General features: G+C 35.0%; 1 protein-coding gene across 6 annotated transcripts in view; it reads right to left on the reverse strand.

The window, feature by feature from the left end:
• Window positions 1–12,911, reverse strand: part of RIF1 (replication timing regulatory factor 1) — a 49,673-nt gene continuing 36,762 nt past the window's right edge. For 5 of the 6 annotated variants that reach the window (XM_068545126.1, XM_068545122.1, XM_068545121.1 and 2 more), the window contains exons 26-36: window positions 12,603–12,722; window positions 11,031–11,182; window positions 10,570–10,650; window positions 10,434–10,488; window positions 6,832–10,059; window positions 4,566–4,712; window positions 4,167–4,244; window positions 3,962–4,077; window positions 3,290–3,443; window positions 1,380–1,488; window positions 1–901 (exon numbers count right to left, since the gene is read on the reverse strand). In XM_068545126.1, coding sequence (XP_068401227.1) covers window positions 687–901; window positions 1,380–1,488; window positions 3,290–3,443; window positions 3,962–4,077; window positions 4,167–4,244; window positions 4,566–4,712; window positions 6,832–10,059; window positions 10,434–10,488; window positions 10,570–10,650; window positions 11,031–11,182; window positions 12,603–12,722 — 4,455 coding nt within the window. In that variant the 3' untranslated portion in view covers window positions 1–686. The remainder of the gene's footprint in view (window positions 902–1,379; window positions 1,489–3,289; window positions 3,444–3,961; window positions 4,078–4,166; window positions 4,245–4,565; window positions 4,713–6,831; window positions 10,060–10,433; window positions 10,489–10,569; window positions 10,651–11,030; window positions 11,183–12,602; window positions 12,723–12,911) is intronic. The other variant, XM_068545127.1, reaches the window with a different exon arrangement.

Genomic DNA, 12,911 nt, shown 5'->3' on the forward strand with positions numbered 1-12,911 from the left:
ATGAATATTATATGTCTCATAAGAGTATATTTTCACAGGCAAATGCTGCTGAACAAATATTTGCTAACGCAAATGAATGGAATTTTAGTAAATTCTGCTTTAATATTTAACCCCAAAAGTTGAAACTTTTGATATTTTTTCTTGAAATATAAATATTTTCTTGTCCAAATAAAGTTGATGTCTGCGAAAAGCGTTTCAAAAGATTCTCTTGCATCTCATTTGGGGTGTTTTACCAAGAACAAATTTCTTAAACCTCAGGCACAACAAATATAAATTTAAAAAAAGGAAATCAAGTATAAATACCTTATCAGTTCAGCAAAAAGTTCAAATAAAAATTTTCATTTTTACTTACTTAGAACAGGTATATTACATAAAATGTTCCATTAAAATACATATGAGTAAGTGAAATAAAATGTATGCTATTTAGTTTTTGCTTTCACATTTCAGTAAGATATTTAAATTTTTGGAAAAACTACGCATAGCAGCCAAGAAAACATGTTATACAGGAAAAGATGATCTCACTTACAAAATTGACCTTAATAAGATATTGCCCTTCAGCGTTTGAAATGTTACCAACTTTGCAAACATTCAGTCTGAAATTGTGCTATATTTCAGAACTTACTTTATGAATCAACAAATCCAGTGATTTTTTTTTTTTTTAAAAACTTCAATTTTCTCTTAAAACACTAAATAGAATTTTCATGGGCTGGTGACCTCCAACGTGACTGCAGATTTTTAATTATAGAGTTTGCCATGCTACCAAGTTTCTCATGCATTTCAAATAGCTGGCTTCCTGAATAATTATGGAGATCTTCTGAATCTAGTTGAAGAGCAAGTGCACTAATCTGGGTCACAAGATTTTTAGATAATGGAGTCTCTAAAGCAACAGGATCAATTAAATCTAAAAGAAAGGAAAAAAGCACAATTAAATCTATTCCAGATAAATCTTAAATTATATCTCTCTCCTTTTAAGGTAATAAAAAATTTAAGTGCCCAGGTTTCAAATTAAGAGTGCAGGCTGAGGTATACCTGTTCAAGATCAAGAGAAGAGGCAACAGAAAAATTACCATAGCTTATTCTGTGCCATTAAAGAAATCATGACTACTTCATTTTTATGAACAACTGGAATGCAATGTTTATAGTTTATATCCTCATTTGAGACACTGATAGAGTAGCAGTTGACAATTAGAGAAAAAGCAACTAGACATATTTGAAGTCGTATCAGTTATTTTTTTCACATACTTGGCAACTATTACACAAAAAAATACTTGTCTCATTCACAGGGCACGGTCAAATTAAAACTAAAAGCACAATAACAAAATATTTCTTCAAGAAAGTCAGCTGATCTTATAAAATTGTCCCACTTTGCTAAAATATACCTGAGGCAAGTCTTTCTTCATCAGGAGAAATAGGTTTATTTTCCATTCCATTTACTGTTTTTTCGGAAATATCAAAAACTGGAATCTCTTCTAGTCCACGAGACTTCACCTTGATTTATACATTCAGACCAGCAAAAACAAAAACAAAAGTGACAAATTGAAAGTAATTTTTAACAGGACTAACAGTAACAGGACCACTAATGCTGGAAAACAATCTGACATACTATGTTTCACAGCCCATTACATAAGCTTAGCTAATACTGCTAAGAACCCATGTTCTCCTAACAACACACAAAAACAGCATTACACAGTACTGTTTTCTCAAAGAAGTGGTTAAGGGGTTTGTAATATTTCCTAGTGACTTGTCAAGAAGTATTGCAAATAGTAGCCATGAAAAACTACATTATATTCCCCAGGTTCAGGAACACGGGAAAAGCAAATCTAAGGCAGAGACTTCCAAGTTTAAATGATATATGGACTTCTTTTTTTTAAAAAGAACACAATTTTCAAAGGTGTTCCCAGGGCTTACTGATTGTTGAGAAAATACTAATTTCAGAACGTTAGAGTTACCATATGACCAAGCAATTAGATTCCTACATATATACCCAAGAGAAATAAAGAACGTTATGTCCACACAAAAACTTGTATATGAATGTACCTAATAGCATATTCATAACAGGAAAGTGTGTAAACAACCCAAATGTTCATCAAGTGATGAATGGATAACCAAAACGTTGCATAGTCATAGAATGGGATATTATTTAACCATAAAAAGGAATGAAGTACTAATACCTGTGAACCTTGAAAACATTATGCTCAGTTAAAGAGGTCATTCACAAAAGACTACAGGTTAATGACTCCACTTTTATGAAATGTCCACAATAGGCAAATCTACAGAGACAAAGATTAGTGGTTGCCTTGAGGGTGAAAATGCAGAGTAACTAGTAATGAGTACAGGGTTTTTTTTCCCGGGGTAATAACAAATGTTCTAAAATTAGGTCTTGGTGAGGGTTGTGTAACTTTGTGAATACACTAAAAAACCACTTAATTGTGTGTTTTGGGTGGGTGAATTTTATGGTATGTGGCTGGATCTCAATAAAGCAGTTGAAATGCTTCATCTATCAGACTGAAAATTACTAATAGTTTTTTTTCCCACTGGTTAAATGTTTTTAAAGGTCAAGTAAAACTAATACTAAATCAAGGACTTTCACGAATACAGCAGAAATCTTCAGTAGTCTGCAAACTCCAGTCCCAGAAATTCTAACAGAACACTGGCTTTCACCCTTAACAAACCCTATTTTTCATATATTCACAGTTTTGCATAGTATCAATGAATACATCAAGGGTTTCTAAATGGGTTTCAGGAGAGTCTGTGAATTCTTCTGAAATGATATACAAAATTTTCCATATATTGATACATTTTTATAGGGCAAAAGAATCTTGGCTTTCGTAAGAATCTTGAGAAATGTCCATGACCTAAAATGTTTGTGTTTAAAGTTGATAGGAAGAACAAGTAAAAAAAAATTGGTCACAATTGTGTTGGATATCAAAATCAAAATACTGTTAACTACAAATCTGCAAGACTTTTGTAAATGTTTAGATTTGAACATCTAGGTTTTAGAAATGGCAGCCATGAAACCAATCACCTATTTGGTGGAAATAAAAGAGATAAGAGGGTAGGAAAATAGAATTCAAAGAATAAAGAGGTATTATACACAATAACAGTACAAAATGAGCAAATCTACAGAATTATAAATGAATCTTTTAAGTTACTCTTAACTGCAGGGGAAGGGAAGATAAGGCATCATATAAAATGAGTTTTTAAGCAAGAATAGTTAAAATGCAAACTTCCGTAACTGTACTGCTTGATCATTTATTTATACATGATGTTATGACATCTAAGTTTTTACCTGCTGCTCATGATATACTCTGAGAGCCTTTTTTACATTAGACACTTTTGGAGAACGGATAGGAAGAGTTTTTATTTCAGATGCTGTAAGAGTACTCAAATCACCAATTGTTTTTATATTCTTGGCTCTAATGAGTTGTCCCAGTCCTCTTGCCCTAAAGAGATGAGAGAAACAGGAAAAATGTCATATAGTTTTATATTTATTCTGTTTGTAAGGGCCTATCCAATTGAATTTCCTGATTTAAGCTCAATCATAACTGAATTTATATAGACCCACCTAGCCCACTCTGTGGACAGGCACACGTGCATTTACTTTAAAACAAAATTTGAATCTGATGTGTATAACTGGCTTAAGCAAGATTAACCTTTACAAACATAAAGTGGAACTAATTACACTCCTTTATAGTATTTATATTAGGATTGAATAAGATAATGTATGCAAAACCTGGCAAATATTAAGCACACAATTATCTTAGCCATTACTGTATTATGATCAATGCTTCTATTATTGTCATATCTCACCCATCTTCCCAGCTGCATTTTTATTTCTAAAACAAAGTGTGTGAAAGTACATATAAATCAATTCTAAACATGAGAACCTTGATCATTTAAATATTCCTCTTAAGTAAGTGGCACCTCTAGGTATAAGCCAGAAGCCTAAATAACCACTTACCACATGTTGGACGTAATCTGAGGTAAAATGATGTCAACTGGTGCTACACAGTTCACCAAAGCAGGGTAAACACTTTCTGTTGGACATGGCACAGACTCCTTAGCCATTTCTGCAATCTTAGAATAAATTTCAAAAGCTGTTAAATAGAGGTCACCTGACTGAACATGAAAATATAAAGTTGCATGAAAACTAAAGCACTTCTTACTAAACACTTCTTTGAGCTCTTAAATTTAGGGCTACGTGATCCTGGGGACAGAAATCCTTTGGCTGAAGTAGTATTATGCTAGACAGAAGAAAGGAGAAAAAAAAAACTCAGAACCCTAGATAACTGTAAATTTTACAACTTTATTTTCACAACTTAAGCCTGCAGTAATGTCTTAAAATTTTCAGAAAATGTAAAATGTAACAATATTACTGGATCAATGACTTGCTGGATCATCACTGCCTCTTACCACCTCTTCTCGTCATGTCTGCTTACCAAGTAAGCAGACAAAAGAACAATAAACCAAACCAAGTAAGTTTTGTTTCTTAATTAGTTAATTTTAAGACAAATTACCCAACATAATTCTGTCTGCATGTGTATTTTTTAAAGCCTACAGCTTACCTTAGATTGCGCAGTAGGTGAAGTTTTAACACTTTTTACTATGGGAGAACTACTTGAAGAATGGCACCTAACAATAGAGCATCGCCTATCAATGTCATCTGCCAATCCTGCTTGGTATATAGGATCTGCAAAGGAGACACGGCGAACCTGAAAACATAGGTCATGTTTTTATTTAACAAAATTAAAAGTTAAAAAAAAATAACACTGTAAATTCTCATAAGGTTAGCCAAAAATAGAATGTGAAGCTTAATTTATTTCACTAGAAGCCAACTGCACATAGTTGTAGTTCTTCCTGGTGACTGCTTTCACAGATATTACTCAAGACCAAGGGTCATTCCAATTATCTATGGTCTAAACTGCATAATACAGCAATAAGGAGAGTGAAAGAAGGATAGCAGCAGAAACTTAATGAAACTGCATGTGAGAGTTAAAATTGTATAATCAAATTCTATTAACCTTACAGGCTTACTATGGACTGTAAAGAACAAGGTAAAGAGGCAGAGACAGTACTAACTGGCCTCTGGTGTATCTTACTAAGCTCAGTTCTTAACTCTTTGAGGGTACAAGAGTCACAGCAATTGGGTGGCTTTTTTTGTCTTTCTTAGCCCAGCGTGAAGTCATTTTGGCCTCCTCTAAACTCTTTATCCACTCATTCAGCTATCTGATATAAGTACACAACAGAGCACTTAAACCATTAAATACGTATATAAATGCCTCCTGGTCTTGATTCCCAAAAGACTGGGCAGATTTTGTACATATCTGCTACAGAAAACTACTGTATGTTGTACTGTTGCCTAAATAAAAATTAAATGAGCTACTGTCAAACAAAACATGACTAGTTAACTGATATTAACAATCTAAAGTATGCTGAAGAAATCAAATGCATTTTACCTTATGGCCTATTTAAACTTAAGATTAAAAAATAATAATAATAGTAAGAGCCTCAAAACAAAAGCAAAGCAAGACCAAATTGAAAAAACCTCAAGTGGTGTTAAGTCTTCCCAAGAACTAATCTCTGAATTCTCAATATGAGAATTTTCAGTATATCTTGGGGAAGTCTTCACAATGTGCTGGCTAAAGGCAAAATTAACTGCCAGTATAATTATATTTATATATACACGTTTGTATACATAAACACATGTATTCTACAGTAAATGGTAGGTTCAGTTTCAAAATTAAGTTAAGGAATGCCTACATTGTACTTTTTCAAAACATCTACTTTGCTAGAGAGGACAAGTTGAGTTATGTAAGCACATGCAACTTTTCCTTTTTAAATTGTCCTTATTCAACAAATTATGTGCAAGTCACAGGGCCAGGGGTTAAAGTAGATACATAGGTAATCCATATGTTTACAAACCAAAGTAGATAAACTATAGTGAAGAAGATGGGAACATAAACAAAATAATTACAAATGAAATCATATCCAGAAATTAATGAAGGCACAGCCTAAAGAGATTTTTCTTTTTAATTAAACAAGGTCTGAAAATAAGTTTATATAAATACTTAATAATATGTGAAACAGATAGCATAATGTCCTAGTACATAGTAAGTGCTAACTAAAGCTACTTTATCAGTTTCTAAGTGTTTCCTCATATATTATGGTACGAAGAGCAGAAAAAAAAAAATCACCATGAGAGATTATTAAGTTTGCAAAAAGTGAACAATGGTGATGGTTGTATGATCTGTAGCTTAGTGTCCTGAAATGAAGGAATATCTAAAGGGCTTCAGGGACTTCCCTGGTGGTGCAGTGGTTAAGAATCCGCCTGCCGATGCAGCAGACACGGGTTCGAGCCCTAGTCCGGGAAGATCCCACATGCCGCGGAGCAACTAAGCCCGTGCGTCACAACTACTGAGCCTGCCCTCTAGAGCCTGCAAGCCACAACTACTGAGCTCACGTGCCATAACTACTGAAGCCCATGGGCCTAGAGCCCGTGCTCCGCAACAAGAGAAGCCACCAGAGTGAGAAGCCCGTGCACTGCAACGAAGAGTAGCCCCCGCTCGCCACAATGAGACATAGCCCGCGGGAAGCAACAAAGACCCAATGCAGCAAGCAAGCAATAAATTAAATAAATAAATAAATTTAAAGGGCTTCAGTCTCCTTTCTCAACCTTTCCTTCTACATGCCCTTTTCCCTAGCCACCATAGTAAATATTCAAAATGAATGGTCATATAAACCTAATATTCTGTCATTCACCAGGTATCACCATATGGCCAAAATATTCTAATTAAACATGGACTCATTAATATTCAGCCTCAATCCCCCTACCTTGTGAACAGGTGATGAGATTTCATCTTCTTGGGGTCTTTTTAGTCCTCTCTTTAAAATGCTGGTGGATGGAGAAGCCAAAGGAGACCAGACACAGCGTGTCTGCATGCCACTAGGACTGTCATTTGCTGACATGAGTAAAGGATCAAGATCCCTTAATTTTTGAGGAGACGTAATATTGTCTTCTGATACCAGTTCAGAAACAGCTGTTTCAGCTGTCAGAGGTTGTGGTGTCTCCTCCACTTTTTCTGAAGTATGGTGAACTTCCGGTAAAATTCCATCATTTCCCGCTACCATCTGATTGTCATCTAATTTTGTTTCCTCAAATTTATTAGGTTCAATATTTGTTTCAGTTTTATTAGAGTCAACCTCTCCTTCTTCAGCGCTCATCTCAAGTGTGTCGGGAACAAAGCTATCGATTTCTACATTCAATCTCTTTGTTTCAGCTTCTATCGGCTTAGAGGCTTTGGTAGTTAAGTCCTCATCCTCTGTTTCATTCACACGGTCAGTTTCAGCAGTCACCTCACCAATCATTGTTTCTTCACAATTTTCCATTTCAGCATTCATTTCTCCAGATGAGCCTGGATCAGATTCATCACTTCCTCTGTCTAGTTCCCCAACTGCTATTTGTTCAGAAATCTCTAACTGAGCACTCACTTTTACAGGTGTGGTATTATCAGAATGACCAATACCTGAGTTAAATTCCTCAGTTATTGCTTCGTAAGCACTCAGTTCTTCAGGTGCATCCGTTCTTTGACTGTTTTCCTCTGTTACCTCTTCCTCTGAAATATCAGTTTTGACACTCTTTTGTTCAGAGAAGCTAGCTTCAGATTTATCATTTTCTGCATTCAATTCCATAGCATCTACTTCTCCTGGATTCAATTCTGCATTTGCTTCAACATTAGCAAGGTTCTCTATAATACTCAATTCCTTTTTGGGGATAGCCTCTGGCTTTTCTTCTTTGGTCTCCAAAGTAAAACATTCCAGTGAAATATCTTTGGAGTCACCTAAACATGGGTCAATAGTTTTACATTTTTTATTAGATGGCTCCTGGCTTTCAAGAGATATTGCTTCCTCAGAATCCCTATCACAAGTTTCTTTAAAATTTACCATTTCAGAAGGAAGAAAGTCTTGAATAGTATTTTCTTTCAACTCAGTTTCAGATATAATTAATGAATCATTAATAGTATCATTCTCCTCCTTGAGATCCAAATGAAAATTCACACTATGATGCTCACCTGAAAGTTTTACTTCTGAGTACAGATCAGCTTTAGAAGTTTCTGATATAGTTACAGGTGTCTGCACATCTGTCTTTTTCGTTTCGCTGACTTTTACATCATAATTCTCTGTATTCTTTAACCCAATGAATGACTTTTCCTGAGGTTGTGATTTTTCTCCACAGCAATCACAACCTTTAGATCTCCTCACCCTCCTACTTCTCTTGTGTTGGCATTCAAGTATTTCAAGAGTTTTTTCAGAAAGCAAAGAAATGTCTGATGTTTCTGTTTTTGAGGACTCACCCACACTATTTTCTAGAGAATCTCGCTTATGTAATCTTTTATTGGCATTTCTAGTCCTTAGATTTGATTCTGGTACAGAAGGATTTGAAAAGGAATGTTCTGCACATTTGTTAGTTTTACTTTTTCCCTCATAAGTATTTGATACATCACCAGAAACTTGTAATAATTCTGAAGATATTGTAGAATCTTGAAGAGTTACAGTATTACTTTCTTCTTTTTCACAGATCTGAGATTTTGTATCTTTGTCTACTTCAGAATTCCCTTTATAATCCTGTGTCTGACTTTCAACCTTTATACATTCCTGTTTTACCATCTTCTCTTCTTGATCTTCAATGTCAACATTGTCACTGCTTTTGTTTTTCCATTTTCCAGATCTTTTCTTTTTAGAACCTTCTTCTTTTGCCTCAGAACTATCAGATTCTGAGTTTTCAATGCTGGAAAGTAAACCCTGGCATGCTCTTCTTGTTTGATACCGTGTTCGTCCCCTTACTGGTTTCTCAGAGGATTTATCTGCAATGTCCTGGGCACCATCTCCCTCAGATTTAGTAGTCTCAAGATCTGGCTTTCTTCTATTTTCATCAATTTCAGCATTAGCACTGGTTTCCCCAGAAGTCTTCTCATGTAAATTATTTCCTTTCTCAATTAAATTTTCCTGTACAGTTTGTTCAGAAATCAATTTTTGCTTAGGTAAAACATCATCTTTTACATGCAATGGACTCCTCTGCAGAGTCTTTTCTTCTTCCTTACGTCTTTCCCTCTTTTGATTATTTTCTTTATCTTGGCTATCAGTGGTTGGCTCTGCTGTTTCTGAACGTCGCCTTAAAGATCGTCTAAGGGTTTTATGATTTGGAGTTATCTGAACATGACTATCCTCAGTTACTGTTTGATCTGTTGTTATTATGGCTGGGGGTGTGTTTTCTTTGGATTCCAAGTTAATTTCTAAGGTTTTCTCCTCTACGGTATTGTTTTCTAATAGTATAGTATTTTCTATTGTTGGTTTAAGCATGGTATCCTCATACTCCACTGAAGACTCAGAGAGATGAACCTGATTATCTAATACACATTCTGTTTGATTAAGCAAACCAGGTGGGTTATTTTCTAAGGCTACCATGCCATCAACAGATTCCCGAGTACTTTTCTCCTCATCAGATCTCATCAAGGGCTTAGACTTTTTATTCCCTATTGGTTCAGGCTTACTTGACCTTCGGCCTGATCTCTTAATCCCATGCACTGTTTTTTCAGAGTCAGATTTTGAAAGAGCCACTTCTCTTTTCTTTGCTTTTGGTGGATTATCTGTTTTAGCTGTGCCTTCCTGGTTATTTTTCACTATAACAGCTGATGACATGTTATTCAAGGGGGATGGACTAAAGGGTCTATTTTCTGAGCCATCAAACTTCTCCAAAGTAATAAAGGATTGCCTTCGACTTGTAGGCTGTGGGGAAGGAGTTCCAGAAATAGTGGCATTAGAAACCGAGCTACTGCTGACACCAAATGTATTTTCTGTACTAGATGCACATTCAGTTGGCGTCTTCTTTGATACAATTAAAGCCTTTTTTCTGGCATCATTACTGCTCAGTATTTCTGGATTGGTTTCCTCAATAGAACCACACTCATTATTCGAAAGGGAAGCCTTTTCAAGGTGTTCATCCATACCACAGTTTTCCGTGACATGTTGAGGAATGACAATGTCACTCTCCTTTTGTTCCTCCTGCACAGAAATGTACATATACATATAGATTAACCAGCAAACAAGTCTGACTTTCTGGGGAAATTTTTGTGTAAAGCTTTAGTAATTCAAAGGGCAATTTGACTTTCAATATTTTGCAAATTTTCCAAAGGTGATGGTAGATGCCCATTAATTTGTGTTTCCAATTGTTAAGTATTCAATAAAGCCAAATACATTTTAAACACACATGCAGTCACACACAGATGCAGACCCACACATATAATGACTATAATTCTGCTAAAGTCTGCTAAGGAAAGTTAAGAGATTATACAATAAATCTTAACATTAATATAAGAGACTCCATAATAATGGAAGGGTGATTCTAAAAACCCCAAAATATGAAATACCAAATATACCTTAAATATCATCTTGGAATCTTCCTTGGATTTTTCCATTAAAGCAGGAATTTCCCTGAAATAAGTAAGTGCATAAATTAGAATACTGTTAATTAAAAATTAGAAAACCAGGTACTTCAACAACTTCCATACTTACATAGACTCTTCCTGACTATACTGAGAAAATAAAGTATCTTGTGAAACATCCAGATTATTATACATGGCAGGAATATCACACCTGAAAAAGATTTTTTATAAGCAACTTGAATATCTGATATTCCTACAACTAGAAATTAAACTTGTAATTCTACATCTAGTTACATTTTAAGAACAATATAAAATCAAGGTTTAAATGCTTATTTTCCAGATTTTCCATGAAACCATCTCCCCTACCTTTTCCTCCCATACCTCAATAAAGGAATTGTTTAGAAACATTTAGCACATTTCAAGGCAGCCTTATACATTATGAAATGTAGTTATGCAGAGTCTATCTTTCTGACACTTAAAATATAGCACAGTATACACAGCACCTTAGTTATAAACTCAAAATTATGGTTTGCCGCATGAAATCTAAATGTAAATATGGAATACTCAATTCAAGATAAAAGTACTACAAACCTCTTCATTTTGAGTACTTCTTTCTGGTGTTCAGTTAGTATTCTTTCCTTTGTTTCTTTTCCTTCTGGAGGTATAAACACAAAGTCAGTAGACTTTTCCTCTTCCAAAGGCATTTCACTCTTTGCTTTTGGAGTTGAAGACTCTAGTTTCAACTGCAAATTGAAAACGTTAATGTGCATTTTGAGTTTCCAAATTATTTTCCAATACTTCAATCTCTCTTCAGGCACTCTGATAAAGGTTTTTGATAATGACTAGGAAGTTTGAAGTTCAAGACTCCTGGTTAATAACAATTAGTACCATGTCCTTAACTTTCATTCTGCCTCTATTAAATACTCCGAAAATAAAAATTATTATACCTCTTTAAAAAGTAGGCAAGGGCTTCCCTGGTGGCACTGTGGTTAAGAATCCGCCTGCCAATGCAGGGGACACGGGTTTGAGCCCTGGTCCAGGAAGATTCCACATGCCGTGGAGCAACTAAGCCCATGCACCACAACTACTGAGGCCTGTGCTCTGGAGCCCGCGAGCCACAACTACTGAGCCCACATGCCACAACTACTGAAGCCCATGTGCCTAGAGCCTGTGCTCTGCAACAAGAGAAGCCACCACAATGAGAAGGCCACGCACCACAACGAAAAGTAGCCCCTGCTCACTGCAACTAGAGAAAGCCAGCGTGCAGCAATGAAGACCCAATGCAGCCAAAAAGAAATAAATAAAATACATAAATGTATTAAAAAAAACAATGGATCTCCATTTCCTTTAAAAAAAAGAAAAAAAAAAAAAAAGGTAGGCAAATGTGTGCTTACCAAAAAAGCATGGGCAAATGTTTTTCAGGCCAACACATAGAAATCAAGTGTTTTGGCAGGAGGAACGTTTATCTGCAGTTTCAAGTTGAAGCACAAACTACTCAAATTAAGTAAAAGTTGCCAAAATAATATGTCCTACATACCAATAATATTGGTACCATAATGTCATTTTTACAAATTTTCAGCACAGTTGTTTTCATTCTACTTTTCAGTTGCTACAAGACTGTGTCAAAGTTATTCTTTAAAAATAACATATTTCTTTCATTTTGCCAGGGCCATGGTCTCAAGATTCTAGAACACCCCTTTACTGGAGGTCCTGGAAGAAAGAATTATTATCTGAAAATTGGTTAATTGGCCACTAGATACTAGATATTTAGCTTTATATATGAGCTTACAACAGATGTCTTGCAGATGCATTCTCTTTCTATTCAATAACAGAAGTTCTAAAACAGTCTCCTTTCATGCTACCTATGTTATAGTTAATCTTATTTAGTTTCATTCCATCTCAAGGGGGCTGCTGCCTCAAGTAACTATACTAAACAAATGCTCAGAGTTATGCAGACTTAACTTTACTAAGAAGTAATCATCTCCCAAGGCTTCTAGATTACCATGTCATCTTAATAGTCTTCCCAGGCCACAATTTATTATTTCCCTACAATCCCATCTTTTATTTAGTCTTTAACAGGTTTTTCTTCAGAAGTTGTATATTTGCAAGCTACCATATACTTTAATTTTAAAAGTTCTATTAAATACACTTTGAAAAACATACTTTAACTGGTGGTTTCATATTGTCTTTTGTATCCTTTGTTTGTGCCAAAAAAGAATCTCTTTTTCCACTTGAGGTTCTTTCCATGCCACTTATCTTCGTACTTAACTGTGAATTTTCTGTCTGTTTTTGTAAAAGTAAAACAATTTCATTATATGCAAATGTTCTTTTTTATTTATCCTTTTCACATTTTGATAGTTACAGTCTAATCAATACTCATTTCAAATTTCTTTTGACTATTCGTATCTACTAAGATCATGTCAAAGAAAAGAAAGCCACTGTCTAATGCAGTAACAGCAAAGATTTGTTGTC

Source organism: Eschrichtius robustus, chromosome 5 (assembly GCF_028021215.1).
Source record: "Eschrichtius robustus isolate mEscRob2 chromosome 5, mEscRob2.pri, whole genome shotgun sequence".
Taxonomy (NCBI): domain Eukaryota; kingdom Metazoa; phylum Chordata; class Mammalia; order Artiodactyla; family Eschrichtiidae; genus Eschrichtius; species Eschrichtius robustus.